This window comes from Mytilus californianus, unplaced genomic scaffold, assembly GCF_021869535.1.
Source record: "Mytilus californianus isolate M0D057914Y unplaced genomic scaffold, xbMytCali1.0.p SCAF_3, whole genome shotgun sequence".
Lineage (NCBI taxonomy): Eukaryota > Metazoa > Mollusca > Bivalvia > Mytilida > Mytilidae > Mytilus > Mytilus californianus.
In genome coordinates, this window is record NW_026262679.1 from 95,800,422 (window position 1) to 95,825,116 (window position 24,695).

General features: G+C 30.8%; 1 protein-coding gene across 3 annotated transcripts in view; it reads right to left on the bottom strand.

The window, feature by feature from the left end:
• Positions 1-602: 602 nt before the first annotated feature.
• Positions 603-24,695, bottom strand: part of LOC127735503 (1-phosphatidylinositol 4,5-bisphosphate phosphodiesterase epsilon-1-like) — a 152,937-nt gene continuing 128,844 nt past the window's right edge. For 2 of the 3 annotated variants that reach the window (XM_052245686.1, XM_052245688.1), the window contains exons 19-41: positions 22,402-22,825; positions 20,182-20,396; positions 19,602-19,724; positions 18,588-18,692; positions 17,208-17,315; positions 16,813-16,929; positions 15,840-15,989; positions 15,411-15,507; positions 14,704-14,806; positions 13,887-14,077; positions 13,008-13,242; positions 11,980-12,104; positions 11,189-11,352; positions 10,361-10,516; positions 9,238-9,340; positions 8,321-8,514; positions 7,249-7,377; positions 6,580-6,774; positions 6,068-6,118; positions 5,372-5,515; positions 4,031-4,270; positions 3,521-3,641; positions 603-2,723 (exon numbers count right to left, since the gene is read on the bottom strand). In XM_052245686.1, the coding sequence (XP_052101646.1) occupies positions 2,614-2,723; positions 3,521-3,641; positions 4,031-4,270; positions 5,372-5,515; positions 6,068-6,118; positions 6,580-6,774; positions 7,249-7,377; positions 8,321-8,514; positions 9,238-9,340; positions 10,361-10,516; positions 11,189-11,352; positions 11,980-12,104; positions 13,008-13,242; positions 13,887-14,077; positions 14,704-14,806; positions 15,411-15,507; positions 15,840-15,989; positions 16,813-16,929; positions 17,208-17,315; positions 18,588-18,692; positions 19,602-19,724; positions 20,182-20,396; positions 22,402-22,825 (3,600 nt within the window). In that variant the 3' untranslated portion in view covers positions 603-2,613. The remainder of the gene's footprint in view (positions 2,724-3,520; positions 3,642-4,030; positions 4,271-5,371; positions 5,516-6,067; positions 6,119-6,579; positions 6,775-7,248; positions 7,378-8,320; positions 8,515-9,237; positions 9,341-10,360; positions 10,517-11,188; positions 11,353-11,979; positions 12,105-13,007; positions 13,243-13,886; positions 14,078-14,703; positions 14,807-15,410; positions 15,508-15,839; positions 15,990-16,812; positions 16,930-17,207; positions 17,316-18,587; positions 18,693-19,601; positions 19,725-20,181; positions 20,397-22,401; positions 22,826-24,695) is intronic. The other variant, XM_052245687.1, reaches the window with a different exon arrangement.

A 24,695-nucleotide genomic window follows, 5' to 3' on the forward strand; every position in this document is an offset into this window, starting at 1 on the left:
ATTCATGTTGTAAAATATCAGCTGCTCGACACAATATGAAGCCTTTTTGATCTCGTTTGCTGCGCTCACTCGACAAAAAGCTTCATATTGTGACTCGCAGCTGATATTTTACGATATCAATATGCAGACAACCTGATAATCGGTACATATCATAGCAGTTTTATTTGTAGAGACACTTTGGGTGCCTGTGGAATATTGATAGAAAATAACAGACATATCTTATCACATTCTGGACGATCTAGTATTAGTATTTTTCAAATAATTGGAGCTGATTTGGAACCATTTTCATTAGTGTAGTCAGAGTACACTCTGTGTAGAGTAGAGTGATGAGAGAATCTACCAACAGAACAACAAGTACAACTGGACTACTAATTAAGGGACCTTTAAATCCTTGTCTTTCTAAATCTTCACCTCTAAAAAGTCCATTTCAGATTAATAAGAAAGTGCTATAAATGCAGTGATGTGGTATGTTCAATTCTGAGTTGGAGTATCTGTATGATACATCTTTTGTGTAACACATTACCAATTCGTCTATCAAGACCAATATGTTTTACTACAATTAAATAGATCAGGGAACTAATTTCAAAAAATGAAGAACAAGACACAAATAAATAATTTTATTTTTGTTCCTTTGGAATGGTAAAAATATCTTTTTTAACTGTAAAAATCAACAAAAATTCACAATAACATTGATAAAATCACAATAACATTTGAAAGCAAATGATAAACACAAATGGCTTATAACATTTATCAACATTTTGATTTTCTAAGGTTGGTTAAATTAATTTTCTTTATACAATTTGACACTGGCAACTAATATTTCAACATCTATGTCTATTCTACAGCATAAACCATACATGTTTTAACCTTTTACAGCTGAAACTATACATGTATTAACCAGTTTCCTTGCAAGTGGTCAATTCTGTTCTAATTGTATGTAGAGATACATGGTCCGATGACAATTCTTTAAGAATTGTTAACTATGTAAATTACAAATCCAGATGTAAGATCCACATACGAGTATGTCATGAAGAATGTTTAAATGACGAGTTACTGAAAACCAACTCTCAAGTTTCACAGAAAATGGGAATCAAGGCGTATCCCTGGTCTTTTCAATAACTTACAAATTTTAAATTTTAAAGGAGAACTGATCAGTTGCAAAACAATAGGTAAGCACATACACAGCTTAGGCTGTAATGCTCTACTAACAAGTTAATCCTTTATGTTTTATTCATTCTATTGTGTAACTACTGGGGCTCAAACATACTTCAGCAAACATAATAGCTAAGATCTACTTTACAAAATTTGTTTTACATAAAAATCTTGCAAAAAAATAATCAATATAGATTTCTGTTGGTTACAACATCCATATCTGGCTAGCTTCACAAACAAAACATTATTTTTTGTTGGATTCTATTTAACAAGTGAAATTTAGTGACTATTAATTTTGTAATTACAAAAAAACATGAATTTCTTAATTCTAACAACTACAATACCAAAAATTAGTATCTTGTACCATTTTTCTTGTTTCTTAATATTGTAGCACCCAATTATTGTCTGTTCATTATTTTTTTACCATTTTTCTATATTTCTTATTTTTTTTTGAACTATAATTAACTCTTTTATACCATATTTGGTGTTATCAGAGTTAAAAATATGGTGATAAATCACCTTACAATTAGGTTTTATGGTGAGATCCTTCAATGCCTTTGTTTCAAAGTTTACATGCATTTAATAGTTTCCTCTGAATATTTTCTTTAACAACATCAGAAATAGGTTTAAAACAAAGTATGTTTTACATCTAAATAATTATTTCTATAACAATCTCCTCTTAAAGTCAACTGATTTATATCACACATATTCATTCATTAAAGCAATTACACATTACAACTATATTGTCCAAGTACACAATTTTTTAATGTCTCAATTGACCTGGAAATAGCAACATCTGTTACACAATTAAATAACAGAGCAGATATGCACTTCAAATAGAGATCTTTTTGTGATATCTTAAAAAAATGCATGCTCATGCATTAAATTGTAAAGTATATATTTCACAGTGTTGGTGAAGGGAGACAATTTAATCTACAAATCATGTACTAACTCCCTTTAACTGCACAAACCAACCATTCAAACTTCATTACAAAATAACACAGATTTGTACATGGGTCATAATAGATGTTTTCTTTTATGACAATGAATGAAACTGACACCAATTATGATAACACAAAAAAGTATGTAAAATTTTCACTTTCATCGACTTCTCAATGTTTGAACTGGTGACATTTAAATTGTATGAAAATCATAACAATACCCTTATCCTTGTCAATTCTGCACTTCAAATGGTCTATATATCTTGTTCAGCAGAGTTTTTCTTGGAATTTTTTGGTAAAAAAATGCAGCAAATATCAAAAATATTTTTCACTGCAATAAGAATGGCATTTCTGGACTTTCATGCAAAATTGGAATAAAAAGTCGTAACAGTATTCCTGCAATTAAAATTCCAAGTTCTACTTTTGATCTGTGAAATATCTTGATGTAATTATTGAGTGTAACTACTCAAGACTTTGGCTGTTATTCTTGGAAATAAATGTTCTCTTGGTGGTTAGTTCTTCATTTGCTAAGCTTGTGTGAAAACTTGGCTGACAGTCTCTTGAGGGTAGATCCTGACTGAGATGAAGGACTTCCTTGCCATGCACCTGATGTTGTGGGTAGCTTGGTACCTATAAATAATTGAATAATATCTATCTAATATGCCAATTAAAAAAAATATTGATTTATAAAGATCATTCATTCCAAGACAGATTAATTATCATATTTATATTCTCTTTATTTTCATTCTAAGTTTGCCAAAGTAATGTTCAAAGTAATCAAAACCCTTCTCTGCATTTATTACTACCCCTATCGCTCTGAACTGTTCACATCCAAAAATTCCTTGTTGCTTCTTTTGAATATGAATGAACAATGTGTACATATTTGTCTCAGTTTTATCAGGAGACAGAGTGAACAAAGTGTATATACATACACTTGTCTCAGTTTTATAAGGAAAATGAATGAACAAAGTGTACATATTTGTCTCTGTTTTATCAAAATGAATGAATAAACAAGTGTATCTATTTGTCTTAGTTTTATCAGGAGACTGAGTGAAAAAAATGCACATATGTGTCTCAGTTTTTCTGGAGACTGAGTGAACAAAATGCACATATGTGTCTCAGTTTTATCAGGACACTGAGCAAACAAAGTGTACATATTTGTCTCAGTTTTATTCAGGAGACTGAGTGAACAAAGTGTACATATTTGTCTCAGTTTTATCTGAAGACTGAGTGAACAAAGTGTCATGTTTGTCTGTTTTATCAGGAGACTGAGTGAACAAAGTGTACAAACATACTTGTCTCAGATTTATCAGGAGAATGAGTGTACATACCAGTACTTGTCTCAGTTTTATCAGGAGACTGAGTGAACACAGTGCACATACTTGTCTCAGATTTATCAGGAGAATGAGTGAACAAAGTGAACATACCAGTACTTGTCTCAGTTTTATCAGGAGACTGAGTCTTGGTGGATTTTTTCTTTGGTTGGACTTTACTTGTTCCTCCTTTTGATGGTCCACTCTTTGATGATCCTTTCTTTTTTCTCTCAATCTGTGGCAAAAATAAAAATAATAAGGATTTCTGAAAAGAACTTGACTTAAAAACGATGTTTGCTTTCAAAATATTACTCCTAATCATAATTAAAGAATTATTTCCAAGAAAATTCAATCTTTCAAAAACCTCAAACATTTAATTAAAGAATAATTTTGGTATGAGTTGTAGCAACATACTACTTATTAACAAATGTTGTACAAATCAATATTAACCCTAAAAATACAAGGATGTTTGAAAATAACATATGTTTTAGATGATGACAAATCCATGAACAAAATTACAAACTCAATAAAAACGTGATAAAATGCATTGCTTTTTTTGCTACGATAGCAGTATTTTATCTTATCTTATTACAGATATGTAGTATTAAAATATGAGTATATTACATGTATAATATCATGCTCTGCTTGACTTTTGTCCATTATAATAAATTTTCCATTTGTTTTCCATTCTCTCTGAGCCAGGTAAACATTTTCATCATCATCAAGAATGCGTCTGTCTGGGTGGTCAGTGCTGTGCCGCCTGGCATGTGGACTCTGTGTATCACTACTGGGACATTCTACCTCTTCAACTAACACAAACTTCCTCAAATTTTCAGGATCTGATCTGTGGGCTTTCATCATGGCCTGAAAATTATCCAAAAGTATTACTCAATTAATTTACCCTATCAGACATGCCTTACATAGCTAAATAATTTAAGTATATTCTTTTTTTTTTCAGCCCTGCTTATCATCTTTATCTTTTAATCCTCTTATCAATACCACCAGACAAATGTATAACACTGCCAGTAGTAAAGAGTTTACATTTTATAAAAGATGGTCACTTTTTAATTTTTTAATGGTTAAAATTCTTTTCCTAACCATAGACCTTAAAATTTCCAAATGTAAAAGAAGTACAATAATAGTCAACATTTATGATATAAAAATACTTCAGCTTATAAGGGAAACTTCCAAGAAGACTCATATGTGTGCTAGAAACCTGTCCTATGGATCATTTTATTTCAGGTTTTTTTCATACATCAAATAATCTTTATTTTAAGAGTATTTCATTTTAATTTCACCAATTTTCCACAAGGCTCTTTATTTTACAAAATATTATGTTAACCATATAATTCAAACAATTGCCTTCATATTGGTAGAAGTTACAATTATACCCCTCTGTTTAAAATATAATGACTTGTAAGAATATTTGAATGCAGATAGAGTTTTTATTTTTTTATATTTCACAAGAAAGTGAATTCCACACTTATGGACAGAAATAAGAAAAACATGATATGTATATAATTTGAGTTTGTATGCACAGTAAAATTCGATATATAGTTCTTCAATAAATCAGAATACCAAATTAAATGTAAGTTTAAGAAACATCCAATTACATTCCTACTCAGGAATTAGGTCATTGATTCTTGGTGCTTATAAAAAAAAACTCATCAAAGACAACAGGGCTTCTAATTTTGGACACCCGACACATGTTTTGTCTTCAAAAGATTCATCAGTGACACTTGAATAAGAAAAGGCCAAGTATAATACACAGTTGAAGAGCATTGAGGACCAAAAATTCCTGAAAGCTTTCACAGGTTTTGCCAAATACAACTAAGGTAATCCACATCTTAATGTTTTTATTTTTTTTTCTATATTGACATCTACATGTTGGATTTTTTAAGTGGTTGTGTGACTGTCTCAATGATATATTGTACACCTTTAATTCCTCTTAAGTGTGAAAGTTACCTGTGTAATGATATCTTGAGCTGTACTGGATATTGGTGCCTTGAATATTGTGTACGGTTGGTCTGGTGCTACATTATATACACAGACAATAAACACTTGTTCCACACTCTCCCAATCAGCAGCATCATTCTCACATTTAATTCTCTGAAAAAATTTCAATATCCATCATGTGACCATCATGTGACTACTACTTGAGAACTGGCAGGAGTTTATTTATTATAACATATGAATTTCACTAATTTGCATAATACATTTTGTAATTTGAAGGAAGTAAAATAATACATTGGAAAAAAATAATTAGTTTTTCAACTTTTAAAATTTAATGTCTTAAACAAATTTGTGAATGTTAATTTAGCTTTAATCTAGAAAATACCATTTTCTTTTCTCTGTTGATTCAGATCTAAAATTTTTATATAATTTAACACTTTTATCATAAATTGTTGCATTTATACACCAAAAGAGTGAACATCAATGGAATTGAATTTCCAACTGTTTTTTCTGAATATTTGGATAATAACTCTGATGTGAGAAAATCCCAACATATTTATCTTTCCTGAAAGATTTAACATGTTCTTTAAAAGTACATAGATAATGGAAATGTGTCCTTTACTTGACAACCAAATAGGTAAACTCTAAACTTTCTTGAACGACTAAAGAACCTTGATGAAACTTGACTTATTTACTAAGTTTACCAACCTGTCGTTCCCTGGACAGCATGGTTGTAATCCAAGCTCTACTGCTAGGATCCTTCAAACAAAATTAAAACCTTTTTTTATTGTGTAAAACATTTCTTACTATTACATATATATGATATGATTTGTTTGATTTCTGTTTTTTATTTTATTTGCAAATTTGAAAATCAGTGTCAGAATGTAAACTATGACATCAATTTTACAGTTTAACTCTCTCTCTTTGCAGTCTACAAAAAAATTAGATCCAATTGCAATTTGTATGTTTATAAACAATCCAAACTGTTCAGCTGCTAAAATATATAACCAGTGGTCTAGGGGATCATATTTGTAGTACAATGAACAAATAGAACATCTTTAAAATCATATCGATATAAAATCAACAGTCATTTGACAATAAGTCAATAAGTCTTGGAGAATTTCAACATAAATTAACAACTAAATGTTAATATTCCAATGGAAATTAATTTTATAAGTATTTTTTCCCTTTTTTAAACTGTTAGATCTTCAGAAACTTACATCACTGACTTTCCTAAGAATAAATTTCCCTGCTCCAGTCCATCTATTCTGAGCCTGTAATACTTTCTCAGTCATGTCCAGGATTCTCTGCTCACTTGCTCTTTCTTGTTCCTTTTTCTCCCATCCACTCTGAACATCTTCCACCAAAACATAGTTTGTTATAATATCATCAACCTTCCCAGCCTTACTCAATGCCTAAAGAATAAAAGAAGATGGTAAAGGTTTTTTTGGTCAAAATTAGTTTCGTTCATCATGACTTTCAATTAATTTTATGTTTGTGACTCCCATCTTGCTACTCTCAAAAAATATTTTCATTTGTGTACACAACTAATTCCTGCATTGTCCAATATTTTATTCAGCAAACTTAATTTTTATGCGGTCTTTGGCAAAGTTATTTTTTCACAGTTATAACAGGCCAGAAAATTCTTTTAAAAATCCTTCTCTGGAAAAAAACAACTATTTTCTCAATATAATTATGATTTCAGAAGGTTTTCTTCAGAAAACAACTTTTATTGATATATTTTATATTCCAAAGTGCTAAAATTTAAATTAAAACACATGAACAAACTTATTTATCTTTTAACCATTTTTTTAAAAATTAGCTGAATTGAAAAGTTAAAAGAAAATTGGTTAACACATGTCTTGTTTTGGTTGTTAAAGTTTATATACCTGAGCAATGGCATCATATACAGATGTATCTTGTGTGACCTTCAGGATAACATACTCATCAGGGTCATTAACTCCATAAACACTGATGAAAAACATTCTCCTCTTTCTAGCACCAACTGGGACTAGTAACTAAAAGATAAGGAAACCAGTAGAAATTTTTTTTTTTTATAAATAACAAGTCACTTTTATTCAAAAACAATTTGACTTCATAATAAGGGAAACAGAAAATAATAATATTAGAAGTATTGTGTTTACAAGAAAATAAATAATGGAGTAGGTTCAATAAGGCCCTCAAATGACCCCTAATTCTAGCTACAATTTCAAATTAGGATTTATTGACCAATATCACCATGAATCATAGCCAATACTGTGACTGGATAGGAAATATGTCTTTCTGTTGATAATTTACGGACTTGCGTTCTATTATTCATGACGTCACAAATATCCCTTAATTTGATTTTTCAAGAAAATTCAATGAAAAGGGGTAAATTTCCATTGATATTTTGGACAGGAAACATAGAGTGCATGCATCTACAAAAAAGATTTTCCACATAATGTTTGTTATAACATTTCACATATCTGACTGGAATATTTAGTTTGTCAATGCCTGCGCTCTATGTTTCATAGGCCTTAATTTGGTAGCAATCCGGACAATAATTCGCAAAAATGTATATTTTTGGCCTACTTTGGATGTAAAACCCAACGTTTTAAAATAAAAACTTGGACAAAAATAGTTCTATTTAACTTCCTCACTGGTCTTTTCATCACCATAGAACATTTTTTTTTCTTGAAACTTTGAACTTAATAATAGGGGCCAAATATGGCCCTTACCAAACTTACTCCTTTGTTGAATTGAAAAAGGTATGATGCGGTTACAAAAAAAGAATATTTTGTTAAGGGCTGATTTCTTCAGCAAATCATCTTTAGTAAACAGACAGCTCATACACCTGTAAAAAACTAACTTGGCTATATATAACTTTTTTATTTGATATCAGAAACACATTTGAATCTATAATAATAATTCATCTCATCTAAACAAATCTGGTTTTCAAATTTTTGCAATAATACTTACATCTCTTCCACTTTCAGAAGAATCTTTGACCTTAGCAAATGATCTTCGTTTTGCTGATGAATAGTCCAAATATTCATTGTTGTTTTCCCCACTACACATGTCTAAAAGTTCTTCTTCATGTTTAGAGCAGATGAACAAAGTGGCAAGCTCTAACGGCTTGTTACTAGCATTTCTTAATCTCACATGCCTGTACCCTGCAAAAAATATGCACATTCTGATAAAAAATTGAATTATTTAGTTTGTAAAATATATATCACAATCATACCGTATGTATATCGTACAGATTATATTTGAAATACATAAACAAAGGTTGATTACTGTGGATTCATTAATATATTCAAGGGATACCAATTTTTGTTGATTTCTTGGGTATAAGTAAACTAAGAATTTAGATGTTCAATAAAGAAGAAATTATGTCAATGTTTGTATACAAACTTTGACAAAACCATGAAATCATATATCCACAAAAATAGTTTTCCCTTCATCCATGAAAATTGGTACCCACGAAAGTAAGTGAATCCACAGTAAGTTAAAAATCACTCTTGCTGTGTCGAGTGATTCACTGTGAAACATAGTGATTGTAGGTGACAACTCCTTAATTCATTCTCTCTGTCATTTTTTATCTATGGAAGATACATAGAAATACTTTGGGGTGAATCATCCATAATTAATTACTAGCATTCACTGTGGTGAAAATTCTCCACCAAGAGTGATTTTTAACTGAATCATAGCCTGTACTGATATAGTATTGTTTTCGTTGTGTTAAACCAGTTCTACTTTCCAAGAAGAGGAATAAATTGTATCAATTATAGTGTTAAAATAAAATGTCTTCCTTACAATCTATTTAGAATAAACCACCGCAATATTTTTTTCACATGGATGGTTTATGATGTGATAATATTAAAGGTTTACTATACCTGGTCTCAGGCACCTAAGTGGTATAATTCTCTGAGAGAGGATATGATTGGTGCTGGCATCTATCACTACAAATCTAATGAAAGCCAAGTCATGGAACATTATCTAAAATAATCAATATGTAATTTTTATTTTTGATCATCATGCATTTAAAAGAAATTTTCATCAAAAAATATTCAACACAAAAATAAGTTCTAAATATATAGCTGTTTACAATATGTTGGTGCAGACAATGAAGACAATGGTTATGTTTTAATTTACCAGAATTCAATTTACTAGAAAGTAACATTAAATGATACTAGAATTTAACATGTTATTTATAAGCAGTTTTATGATACTTGGTATCATAAAAAAATTAAAAAGAAAGAAAAAAATAAATAATGCAATTCAATTTAGGGAACAAAGAATGTAAGTCAACCTATACATGAACAACCAACAAATATGCTGCAATACATATATCAGGCCATGACCAAGGATTCTTAACATGAGGTATATTTTAGTACACTTTTGTGATTATGCATCTCCAAATGTCCGTTACATTTTCCCCATATGTTTTGTCTTTTTTAAAGTAAGGATATACATTCATTTTACATCCCCTGTCAAAACCCCGTTCTTATGAGCCGGCAACTTTTTTCACCAAAAATATCTGATGCTGAAATTTTATGACTTTTAAGTACATTGTATTTCAAATATAACATATTTTTTTGACGAGCCTTTGTATATCGATCAAATCTCTGCATCTAGTAAAATTTAACTATGATAATATTAGTATATTGGGTATGGAATTTGCTTATTGTTGGTCCATATGGTGATCTTAAGTTGTTGAAATCTTCGTCCATTGGTCTCTGATTGATAGTTGTTTCATTGGCAATCATGCCACATCTCTTTATTTTCATATAGGAGGGGGTGGAAGGGGGTCTCATCCAAATTCCCATGAAAATAAATCCCTAATCCCTAATTCCCAAGAAAATAATGTGCCGTTCCCGTATCATGATATATTTAAATCCTGAAGTCCTGAATCCCTGACGAAATTCAACAGCTCACTCTTAAATTCCTGAAAAAGGTCCTTTCACCTCTCATATAGCATATTGATGTGTAGGGAAACACAAAGACGACCGATCTTACCTGAAAAGTAAAGGTATCATTCCAGATTGGATTCAAAGAGTTTCTGGAGGCCACATTAGTCTTATGCTTGGCACAATCCACAGGTATTCCTATAATTTCCACTTCCACATAAGTACTGGCTGTATGGATGTTACTTATGTATTGTCCAGATATAACCTACAAATAAAACCAATCCCATATTTGAATTGTTGGAAGGGAAAATTACTTATGAATGAATTCTCAATAATTGTAACATTAAATAATATGCCTTTTCAATGTTAGAACAGTTATGCATATTTGATTTAATTGTCAAACGGTTATACATTTTCGTAATGGCAAAAGTCTTATTTTAAGTTGAAGTAAGAGTAGATGGATGCAACAAATTTATAGAGTTTTAATTTTATTTATTGAAAGTTTTCTTTATTACCAGCAATATATTTAAATTAGTTATTAACTGTTAAACCTACCTCTAAATTATAACAGTACATTTGGGTTTACTTGGGGTTTTTATTACTCTTACTTCAACTTATAATAAGACTTTTGCCAAAAAAACCAAAGTAAACCCAAAAGTACTGTTATAATTTAGAGGTAGGTTTAACAGTTAATAACTAATTTAAATATATTTCTGGTAATAAAGAAAACTTTCAATAAATAAAATTAAAACTCTATAAATTTGTTGCATCCAAAGTGCTTTTCTTGATTAACCTTCATCAGCAACACTCCAGCCTTTTTTTTTGTAAAATGTGCAGAATTTCAAGAAAAAGATTTATAACTTATCATATGGTAGAATTTTCCTGACTTGGTTTATGTTCTTTAAAAAAAATAGTAATAAGAAAAAAAAAAACATACACGTAATGTAAGTAAAGTAGCATGTAAACCATCAAATTCTTTGTCCATTGGATTAAAATGATTGTACATCATGTGACTTTTATCCCACATGACAGCTGGCTTCAGTACATATCCACTCTGTCCATTCTGTTCGAACATTGCTGTGTTGAGGGCCATTGCTCTGTCTAAAAATTCAATAAAAATTATAATCTAAAAGACTGCTAATTGTAGGTTTCTTGTAAAATTGCAGTATCGCTTGTAGTATTTCTGGAATGACAAATCTAAACAATTTGAAAATGCAAGGAAGCTTACTATAACAAATTTAAACAACAGTGTTTAGTTTTAAGTAAATTGATCTAAGCACTCAAGTTAGTGCATGATATGAAAAATCTGACAGCATAAGTCAAGCTGTTCTTGAATGACCAATCAAAATTTTTTTTTTTTAATACAAAAGGAGATTTCTTTTACCAATCCCAAAAGCAATATAAAAGTTTGAAGTAAACCGATCCAAGCATGGGTAATCAAACTTGTTTTAAAAAAAACCTCCTCGTCGTCATCCAAGCATATTTGAGTTTGAGCGCAACATGTGACAGTTAAAGCCTTTTCATTAATTAAGTTGATACATGATACACAACTTTTACTTCAGGGCTCAGGCATTTTAAAAGAGCAATTTATAGTTATCATGTAACTGAAATACCAAATATCTACTTTCATCATTTTCACAATTGTGGCAATACAAGATCCTAAAACCTTTATTCTTTAGTTCAGTCAGGAACATATATATTGACAGTTAGTCATTACATAAATCTTACCTTCAGTCTGATAATTGAGGGCTACCATCTGGAGACCAAAAGCCCAGAAAATGACAGGATTGAAATTTGATGAGTCAATTCTCATGCCAGATGGGTATGTTCTCATCAGCTGCTTTTCAGTATGAGTACACAAGGTTAAGGTAAACTGTACATTTTATTTCAAAAAACAAATTTCTATCAATCTTAGATTTGGTGATTCTCATGCAAGATGGGAAACAATCTTATATGTAATGTGTTTGTTATATGAATAGATAGATACTATGAAGTGGTTAATTTTTCACAGAATTTAAATTCACAATTTGTACGGTTAAAACTGTTTGAGAGATTTAAATTTTTGTTTTCTTGTTTCTTGATTCTGATCTTTCTTAAATATCAAACTTATATTTTCACTTTTTTATTTTACTCGCAATTTAGCAAAAGTTGACCTTTAGTACAGAATCTTGTCTGTGTTTGTTATGGTCCCTTTTGTCTAATTACCATGTCAAATTTGTAGTCCTATCTGGTAAATTCATTAAACAATGTGTCTATATTTAGAGTAATATACAGCTTGCCTTAATTGATTACACATTTCCTATGGTAATCTTTTGTTAAGTTTTTCTGAAATTGTGGTTTTAATTGCAGCTTTTTTTGCTGTCTAATTGGTTTTTATCGAGCATACTTTCTAATTTATAAATTATTGAATTTTCAGAGGTCTGTAACAATTCAATAAGTTTTTACAATTAAAGGGTAACATTTTTTTAATATTCTACTGTAAGAACACTTTCACACATGTTTACAACCACTCCCACCCTCTTTCTTCATGTACTACAGTCAAACCTGTATATAAAGGTCACCATTAGGACCAGAGAAAACTGACGATATAATAGGTGTCATTTGAATTTAGGATGAAAATGCATATGTATTACTACAAAGGGGCAAGAAGAGGTTGGTCTGACAAGACAGGTTTTTGCTTAATAGAGGTGACCTTTATAGCAGTTTTGATTGTATTTTAAAAATCAATTCACAAAATTACAATACACTAAGGATATTTGATAACACCAATTGGACTACGTCTACACAGTGTTCTGGCTTTGCCTTCATTTAGTGATGACACCTGGTAACATGGAGGAACACTGTCAGGTCGTCTCTGTCGAATCATGTTTGAAGACACGCTCACCTCACTTTTCTCGGACAGAATGGTTGGCGTACTTGGGTTACTTGTTAAAATGGCACTTCTTCTGATTCCTTTCTTTTTCAGTGAAGTATTGGGACTGATGGTTAACCCTAAATATACACAATTTATATTATTGACTTATTTTCTTTGTACTCTAAGGAATAATACATGTCTACAATGACCAATAGCAACACTATTTTAAAGAACGAAGAAACAAAAAAATCGATGCGTAAAATAATACAGTTGGAAAAAAAGTACCTTTGTTTACTGAAGATAATATAACTACAAAGAACTGTTGGAATGACAAATCACACAATACATTATCATTTTTTTTCTATAAATAGCATTGTAATTGCTACTTTTACCCATGCAACTATGACCATCAGTTTCACAAAAGAAAATACTGTAAGTTCTGAAATTTATCATTGTGATTGTTGAAAAATAGACAAAAATATATGATTAATTATTGTATTTCAGGAAAAGCTGAATACAAACAAGTCTATCAAAATTTAAAATGCCAGTTTTTTATTTTTGTGAAATCTATACCACTGTAATTTTCACAATAATAAAACATCCCAATATTTATGAATGATCTACAGTACATAGCTTGTTTTACTCTAATGTACTTCCTAATATTCTATTTCTTAATTTTAAAGTTTTATTCTAATCTCAAAGGTCTACTAAACATGGTAGTCATGAAAAGGTCATTCTTACTTGGATCATTTATATTATAAAAGACAAATATTAAGCTTACCTCTGAACTTAATTGCCTGGAAATACACAACAAGATCTGACAATTCTTTGGCAATTTGACTTGTTTTCTTTTGCTTGGATTTATTGGGAGTTTTTGGGTCATAGGGGTCATCAACAAACTGCCAGTCCACTAGTTCTGATTGCATCCTAGAACTTCTGTCCGTTCTCTCACTGAAGGATCCAGAAGAAGGTCTGAAAAAGAATTATCTAGATGTTGAAAACATTACATACATCCAAATTATAGTTTATAACTTATGGTTTGACATATGTTTTCATAAGTTATAAATATTTGACAGACAATTTTGATTATGGTGTTTAAGAATTTAAATTAATCAACAGAAATAACACATGACTTCCAAAAAATATTGTAATTTCTGTGCCTGTCCTGGAAAATTCATTTTTTTTCTGGCTGAAATGGAACCAAATATGGATTTGCCATTTTCATTTAATTTAAGAAAAAAATCAACAATTAAGCAATCTTTTTACTTGGACTTGTTCCCTACTTCAGACACGATTTTCTAGTCATAAAAGTGTCATGAGGAGTGAACGAGACCTAATCTTTCTTTCTAACTTTACCACAAATTCAAGTTCAACAGAAAATAGTTTAAAATCTGAAAGCCTTTTCATGTAAAATGTTAATTAGAAAATATGAAGCAAAGGGAAAACTGACCTCTATGTATTGTATAAGTCAGAACAGAATTGTTTACTTGCAAGAAACAGCCTTCCAAACATATTTTTGGTAAAATTTCCAAACCAAATCAACTGCATATACATTTACATTGATAAGAGATTTGAAAATACTATTCTAATGTAATTACCTCCCCTGATAATCAGAAGGTGTACTGCTCCTTCCCCGTGAATCCTCCTGGTCACCAGCTTGACTGTCCTGGCTATCCACAGATGTACGAAGCTGTTCTTTCACTGGAATAAATGTAGGTCACACATGATGTTCTCTCAATGATTTATTTTTAACACATATTTCTTAGGCTGTTTCTTTTTTAATAAAAATTTAATTAAAATTTTTTTTTACCTGTTTTGATTAATAGTAACTTTTGTATACTTTAAAATAATCATGGATATCAATTCAAAGTCTCAAACCAAGAATTTGAGGTTCCACTATTCAATACAAAATAAGTACCAATTTCCGCTAATTTTGTAGTGTATGAAGTAAAAAACATGAAATTTAATGACCAACAAGACAATGTTTTGAACATGCTGAAGGCAAAACACAATAATTATCATCCCAAATTAAAAAAATATCATTCACAGTATACCAAAACTTAGCTCAAATTCGTTAACCAAATGTCATTCTCTGTTTCAATTTTTCTAAATTTGAAGCTGTTAAAATTAGTATCTACAGTTTACCAGTACAGAGGATCAATCTCACACAGTTTTCATACATTTTTTAACCAAAAAAATCATTACTTGTTTTCATTTTATATTAAGCATGTCTCATAGTACATACTTTGCCAAAATATTCACAAATGGTTTGTCTAAGGGACACTTTAATTTCTAATAATTTTACCATCAGTTATCTCCTCTTCATCATCTTCATCATCATCAACATCATCGTCATCAAAGTCTGTAGACGCCATACTGTTGGTTCTTGGACATGATGATACCTGAAAGAAGTTTTTAGACATATGAAAAACACATATACTTAAGGAACCAATATGTTCTTTTCAGTTCGTTTAGTATATAAAATTAAATTGATTTTTAACCTTCAAATTTATCTTTTTTTTCCCCACCAAAACAAAAAAAATTAAGTCAGACATGTGTATTCAAAATATAATAAGATTCAAGTATGCTTTACTACCAACAATATGTCAAAAAGGTTATATAAACAATTAAACAATATTTACTCTTTATACTACAGAACCTTTTTTGTCTTTAAGCTAAATAGATCAATATTTCAATTATTCAAAACTACAGAAGCTTTTGTCACCATCCATACCTTTTTCAAAGGAAACCCTTCCTGGTCTCTAGCTTTCTTGTTCTTTATTAGTATCTTGTATTTCAGTTGATTAGGTGAGGGTAACTGGGGGTCTTCACAGAAGTCACTTTCAAACAAAAAACTGGTAACAAGCCTCTCTCCAAAAACTTCCTGTTAAAATATAGTAGAAAATAAGCTCTGTTGAAACTGTTTCCAATTGATCTTAACTATAAATATATATTGAACTGGCATGATTGTAAAAGATCAAACAATAAATTATTAAGTCATGTTCAGAGTTTCTCCAATTATCAAGAAGTTTGCCTGTAGCCGTTTCAAGATCTGTTATTTTTTTCTGTGCTTTTAGTAGCTTTTATTTACCCATACTAAACAATGAATATTGATCACTGCCTGAACAGTATCTGAACAAATCTGAATTTTACGTAAAGCAAAATGTCTGAACAAATTAATTTACTGCAAGCAAAATATCTACAAAATATGGGAAATCATTATAAGATTTAAAAGTTTATTTACTTTTGCTTGACTGGTTTGATATAATAAAAGCATATTTGTCAAAGAAATGCCTGTTTTGAAAATTTTAACAAGACACTATCAAGTCCAGCACCACTGAAAGATAATCACATTTGCTTGTACAAATGTTGTTCTATGTTTGTATGTTCTTTTTTCAGACTAACAGGGTATGGGCATGGTCAGTTGCACTGTTCAAATTTTTTTCAATATGCCTAGTAATTCCTGTTACCATTTTCATGTCTGATTACATTAAATATTCATTGCTCTTACAGGTGACGTACATATTTATTTTGTTTACATACAATTGACTAACATAAACTATTTTAGGTATTTTTACATGCAGGTTGCATACATTTAATATTTCAGATATTTTTACATACAGGTGAATTATATTAAAATCTTCAGGTATTCTTAAATACAGGTGATTTACATACATAAATATTTCAGTTTATAAGCAATAACTTACATTGAATATTTTGGCCATCTTCTGTTGTTGAGGGACAGAACAGTGGTTCTCTATAGACAAAATAACAGGATAGGGGGATGTCACAAAGGCACTTTTATTGATTGCCTCTACAGCTGCCTACAAAACAAAGTTTTCCAGGTTTACTTATACATAACATGCTTCTAATGCTGCCTTGAATGTAAGCATCAATACAATCATTGTAATTTTCAGATTTATTTGTAAATCAAATGATAGCATCAAAAATCATCAACATGGCTCTATTTTAATCAATATCATTTTTTCTTTTACAATCCAAAATGGCTATAAAAAAGGCTTTCTTTCTTTTCTTTTTTTTAATTGCTGATTTTATATCAAAACACTTTATAATGGTAATCATTGTTATTTTAAGTACTTACTTTAAACTGTATCTTAGTGGTTAGAGTGTGACCATGGTAAATGATAGGCCACCCATCATCTCCGTCCCAACAGTCCAACTCTACACACCGACAACCTAGTAATAACACCTAAAACAGAATCACCATAAATATCATTAATTTTTAAAACTTCATACATTAAATCTGTATGTAAAAGTATGCATCTTACTTATCAACTGGTATATGGTGTACACTAGATCATACATGTATATATGTGAACATCAAATCAAATTAGGGGGAGGGTTGAGTGCACACAATCATGTTAAGCCATCACCCCTTCAACACCCCCCCCCCCCCCCCCCCCACCCTTATTTTATGAGCCATTGTTAAAAAAGGAGCCTATAATTCAGTTGTTACTGTTGGCTCATGTCATTTTTTTTTTTTTTTTAGTAAATTGCATTGTTATAAATAAGGCCCTTAGTTTTCTCATCTGTCTCTTTTTTGAAAAATGGATGCAAATTTAGTGCTTTATGCAATTTGGTAATTTATGCAATTTGGTACTCAATGCGATTTGGATACTGTGATGTTATATATGTTGTCCATTATATATATATTCTGGTTTATACTTTCCATTATATATATATTCTGGTTTATACATTCCATTATATATATATTCTGGTTTATACATTCCATTATATATATATTCTGGTTTATACATTCCATTATATATATATTCTGGTTTATACATTCCATTATATATATATTCTGGTTTATACTTTCCATTATATATATATTCTGGTTTATACATTCCATTATATATATATTCTGGTTTATACATTCCATTATATATATATTCTGGTTTATACATTCCATTATATATATATTCTGGTTTATACATTCCATTATATATATATTCTGGTTTATACATTCCATTAAATGGCAGTTTGCATTATTAATGAGTTAAGTCAAGAAAAAATGCCGATGTGAATCTCATATTTCATACAGTATGACTTGAAACCAGTATTTACAATATCTAATTTGTATTAGATCTAATATCTTTTTCTATGTGAAATATCATCTGTAATAATGCAGAAAACAGGTAGGCCTTACCTACTCATATATGATGTTATAAACATCTACTGATATATAATCAGTTTGGTACTGTAAATTCAGAAATTATTGCGTGCATTTATTATTGCGATTTTGTCATTTTAGACTAAAATGCGATTTTAATTTTTGGGATATTGAGAAAAATCCTGTTTAATTCATATAAAAAATTTCAAAATGCGAGTTTAAATTATTGCGATTATAACTCGGTCGCATTTTTCGCAATAATAAAAACATCGCAATAATTTCTGAATTTACAGTATTTCTCAAAGTTAAAAAAATGGCTCAATTATAATACAAATACTGGTAACAAACCTGGCTATACAGTTCTGGTGATGACTCTCCAGTTAACTGGTGCCCTGTTAGATATGTGTTATGAGATGAGGCTATGTAGTAATGAGACAGTGGTTGTTCCATATCCTGTCAATCGAAGAACAAATGTTTTATTCCAAACTATTCACAGTATATTAAAATCAAACAATTATAAGTTTTTTTTAACAAGATAAGTCCTCAATTTTAAAAACAATAGCATTACATTCAAGTTTTTATTTCTTTGTATATGCAGAATTAAGAAAGGTTCATGTATTAATGGTAATCAAATTTCTTTTGTAAGTGTTAGAAAGAGTTTACAATTTTCAAATTTTATTTTAGTCCTTCAGGTGAAAATTGACTACATGTTTATTTCTACAATCTATGTATGAAATCCTCCCCTGAAAAAATCAAACTCAAAGCTGAAAGTGATTTATGAATTGTAAATCTTGAAAGATAGCCAATCAAAAGAGTATGAAATGTATGTGCCATAATTTATCTAAATTTTAGAAAAAGAACCTTATTTCCTCAACAACAGAAGCACAAATAAGCTTACAGTAATCGCCAGGAGGTGGAGCATATCCTGGTGGTCTAACAACATCCACTTCATTTGAACTTTAGTGGAAAGTTGTCTCATTGGCAATCATACCACATCTCCTTATTTTTAAACTTAAGAATGTTTACACAACATTTAACCCTTCAAAAAGATGGTACATCTTAGAAAGGGGTAACTAATTGAAGTTTATGGAATACTCAAGACATCCATAAGTTACAGCAATCCCATGAAACATTGGGAACAGAAATGATATATATCAAAGTTACAACACTTCTAAAACTGATATCCATGCTTTTTCTAGTTAGCAATCCTTGACCTCCATACCTTATTATTCTGGATCTATACAAAAAAACTAACAAACACTTCAATACATAGAGTAAATGACCATATAAAGCCAGATTACAGCCATTACCCACCCAATAACAGTCCATATAGATGGATAAGAGATAACTTACTACCATTACCTCGTCATTGTGTCGTGTTTTCTCGTAGATGTAGGCGTAGTTATCCTTGTCCATCAAAAACCGAGCAAATCCTTCAAATGACAAGCAGTTGTTGTTCCGTAATACTGGGTCTGCTTCATGTTGCTGAAATGATAAGACTAAGATATATTGTCTATTAAATAAAACTTGTTTTAAATGATAACAATAATTCTGATTGTACACTTCAAGGCATCAATCTCACAATTTTAAATGTGGCTAGAATGAATTCCTTTTATGAAAAAAATCATATATCTTCTCATAAAGTTATAACTTTATCATGTTTATGAAAATAAAGAAAATACAGAAAAGTCCCCTTCAGCTTTGCCAGTAATGGACTAATAATTGTACACTATCTTCAATGACTCTGTACATGTAAATATTCTACTGATGAAGTTAATATGTCCTCATTAAGAGCTGTAAGCATATCGGTTCCTCTTTTCCTGATAACTGATGAAATCAAAATAAAGATGACAGATGCAAAGTGGTTGCAATATTTAACATAGCAAACAGGCCAGGTGAGCTAATATTTAATATGAGCACTGACACTATAAAATTAAAATACCTGAATAAGGTGTATGATTTCTTCATCATGAAGATGTTGATCTTGGTATTCTTCTAAAAATTCTTTGAATTCCTTAAGACTAAGACAGCGATTCTGTGTGCTCTCTACTCCAGCACAGTTTGGTCCTATACTTGCTACAGCAATGGCATCACAGATCTTATGTCTCTGAACGTTATCTTGTGACAACTCATACAAACTGTTTCTTGTTATTACACCTATAATATCATTAAGTTATTAAAACAAGGAATTATTTGAATCTGGAATAATTTTGAATTCTGGAAGAAATGTGTGGTGACAATTAACCCAATTAAGGAGGGTTAACAATGTTGTATGCATGGCTAAGGGTAGTTAAGTATCAGTGAAAGTAACTTAAACCTTTGCCATGCATGCATGGCTAACCCCCTAAAGTTGTATTAGTTTTCATCATATATTACTTATCAACTTTCCAGAATTCAAAATTATTCTAGTTCCAAATAATTCTTTGTTTTAAGTATATTTTACCACTATATTGTATTGTGTGTAGTAATTTTACAAGCTCCTGCAATATGATATACTGCTTGAGACAATATTCCTCAATGTTAGTGCCATAACCCTTTTATAATATAATACCCGTTATTTCAGCAGCATTGATGATACTAAGTCCTATTCCTGCAGCTTTGATGCCTAAAGTAAGGATGCAATGTCCTTTTTTGCCATCTTGTTCATCTAATGTTTGCTTGCATGCAATTAATTGTTATACTCAAAATCTCTCTAGTGTGTAATGATAAGGAGAAACAATAGAATGCAATATCGGTCAAGATGCAATATTTTTAACTCATTGTAAATGCTCTACTTTTTATAGATATAAGAAGATGTGGTATGAGTGCCAATGAGACAACTCTCCATCCAAGTAAAAATTTATAAAAGTAAACCATTATATAATTATGTATATTTATAGAGGTAAATATATAGAGTGCTGATTTATAGACAAGTTATTCTCTTATTTACAGCTTTCTTATAGTGGCTAGTAATATCAGATGTACAGTTACCTCAACAGACAAGTTTTTTACCTTATGTAAATATACTGCAATAATAGAACAGAATACATGTAAAATACCCAATCATGCTGAGAATAAATTGAAAAACATATCCTCACTAGTGCTCATCATGTAAAAAATTGCCTTAAATCTGACAGTTAAAGTCCCATAACTATGGAACAACATATCGGAAATTTTCAAATTGCAAAGGGAGCTTGCATTTACCAATCATAACAATAATATAAAGTTTGAAAAAATTTATTCAAGCATACTTGAGTTCCTTGGTAATATGTAAAACTTTCCACATATTTGCATGTTAAAGTCTTGGCTCGTATAGTCACATTTACGGCAAGATCTAACTAGAGGCTCTAAAGAGGCTGTGTCGTTCAACTGCATCTTCAAAAATGGCCACTTTTTAGTAAAAATCATCATTAAAGGGGAATAACTCTATTAAGAGTTAACTGACAATTTCAGTCATGTTGGCATGTAGATCTTATCCTGCTGATAATTTTTCCTGTTTAAAGTTTCTATTTATCTATTATAGTTTTCAAGATAATAGGCATCAAGAATGTGTCCATAGTACAGGGATGCCCCACTCGCACTATCATTTTCTATGTTCAGTGGACCGTGAAATTGGGGTCAAAACTCTATTTGGCATTAAAATTTGAAAGATCATATCATAGGGAACATGTGTACTAAGTTTCAAGTTGATTGGACTTCAGCTTCATCAAAAACTACCTTGACCAAAAACTTTAATCTGAAGCAGGACAGAAGGATGGACTGACGAACGGACGGACGGACGAAAGAACGGACGCACAGACCGAAAAACATAATGCTCCTAGGTGGGGCATAAAAAATGTTAAAAATTATCATTAAAGGGCAATAACTCCAATAATGAGTCGACTGAAGATTTCGGCCATCTGGCTTATTTGTGGATCTTGCCATGCTGATCATTTGTGCTATTTAAAGTTTCTATCTATCTATTCGAGTTTTCAAAATATAAGGCAAAAATGGGAAAAATGGCTGATGGCTAGAAAGATGAATGGACAGACAGGCAAACAGAAAGCAGCATATACCACTGAATGTCATGTCTAAGACAGGTGTATAAAACTAAAACTATGTTTTTGTAAGATATTCAGAGAATATCTACAGAAAAGAAGTATCATTTATATTTCCTCAACAATAGAAACCCACATTAACTTACAGTAATCACCAGGAGGTGGAGCATATCCTGGTGGTCTAACAACAGGTGGATCTTTACCGCTAGGTTTACACGACAAAGCAAATTCTTCAAACAAATCTTTCAAATCTCTCCGACATCGTAAACTAAAAGCTTTAAACAAATCAACAAAATCCAGGAATGTCAGCTGTATGGAATGTGTTATTGAGCTTGTTTTGTTCTCCATCGAATGCATTCCAAGAGACATGCGTCTTCGCTTGTTACGATAACAATTTGTAAAACTGAATGTGAGACTACGTGGCCTTTCACCGTTATCGTTTTTCAACAGTTTATCCAGGTTCTGATCACTAGCTGCGAGAGACTTGGGTATACCGGTATCGAATGATTTAGACATCCCTGAGTGTTTGTCATTTATTGCACTACTGCCAGCTAGTTTTGGACTAGATTCCTGTGATTTAAAGAAAAATAACTATATAATAGAAAGACAACATGTTTTTGTTATAATTTTTTATCCCATTACATTGGAATATAAGTACATGTATCACAAAAAGTTAAAAAAAATGGTAAATGACCATTTCATGATCATTATTGCTATCTTGGTGCTGCTTATAGTTCAAACATTATGCTGAGAATCACCAATGTAATACATGTATTTCTAAATTATAACTAAATTCAAGTACCTGGTATGTTTTACACAGTATTTTTGTCTGAAATAAACTCAATCTTATCTTATCCTATTACATTCTATAGCTTGTAAGTACAGCTTTTACTTACATTTACCATACAAAAAGCTTAATAGCCCAAATTACACTATTTAATGGTTTTGTTGGATTTCCTATCAGCATACTGTGAAACCCAGATAAGGAGATTGGGAAATTTTGGTCTTGGGTTTAGACCTCAGATCAGGAAGATTTTTAACAATATTTTCTGTCGTAAACGTAACCGTCTGATGTAAAATTATCTTTTTTGTGTGATTTTTCTTCAATCTTCTATCAGAATACTAAATATTTGTAAACAGCGTAGTTAAAAATGGCATCTGAAAATTTCCATTCATGACATTTTTAATACACTGGATTTTTTCCTCTCCAACAGGAGGACAGGAGGAGACCCCTGAAAACAGGTTTATTGTATTCCCATCAGGAGGATCACATGTATGTATCAAAATAAGAATATCAAATAAGTTTTAAAACTTGATGTGTGGGAACGACACATATGGCCCTGTCTCAAAAAGTTGAAAAATCTGCAATTTCAACAACACTTGTGGACACAAACATGCATGGATAGTATCCAGCTCTCAAGATCAATACTAGTTTGATGAAAAATTTCCTTGATCAATGAGGAGTTAAATTTCAAACTATCAGCAAACAGGAAGTGGATGTACTGAAGATGTGTTGAAACGACATGAAAATCAGCATATCGGAACGAAACATAAACTTGATCTGTAACTTATCATGGTAGACTCACATATCAATAATCAGCGCAAAATCTGAAGGCGTATAGAAAAAAAGTCCGTATAACTGTGATTTTCAACAATTTTCAAAGTCCAAAACCGTAATTACGGCAAAAATAAGCAGAGCAGAAAGAAACTTAAACTTGATCTATAACTCATCATGGTTAACTCACATACCAATAATAAGCCCAATATTTCGGCTTTTAGAAAAAAAGTCAATATAACTGTGATTTTCAACAATTTATCAAAGTCCAAAACCAGTAATTACGGCAAAAATAAGCAGAGCAGAAAGAAACTTAAACTTGATCTGTAACTCATCATGGTTAACTCACATACCAAAAATCAGCCCAATATCTCAAGGCGTTTAGAAAAAAAGTCTGTAAAACTGTGATTTTCAACAATTTATCAAAGTCCAAAGCCCGTAATTTTGACAAAAATTAGCAGAGCGGAACGAAACTTAAACCTGATCTGTACCTCATCATGGTTAACTGACATACCAAAAATTTGCCCAATATCTGAAGGCGTTTAGAAAAAAAAAACGTATAATGGTTTGTTGCGGAATGACGGAATGACGGACAAGGGTAAAATTATATGGCCCCGACATCTTTGTTGCAGGGCCATAAAAATATTCTAGATGTCTTTTGGTTATTGTTGTTTGGTTATTGTCTCATAGATGCATAACCCTTTTATTCGTTCGTATTCTGGTCAATATTGTGAGTATCATTTTTGTTTCATGAATATCGATCTGTCTATCCTCTATCTTATATCTGTTTTCTTTAATGTATGAAGTTGAAGCAGGTAATGATGCAAAATGGTATCAAATATCTAGGTCAGTTGCTTCACATCAAAATGCTATTGTTTATCAAAA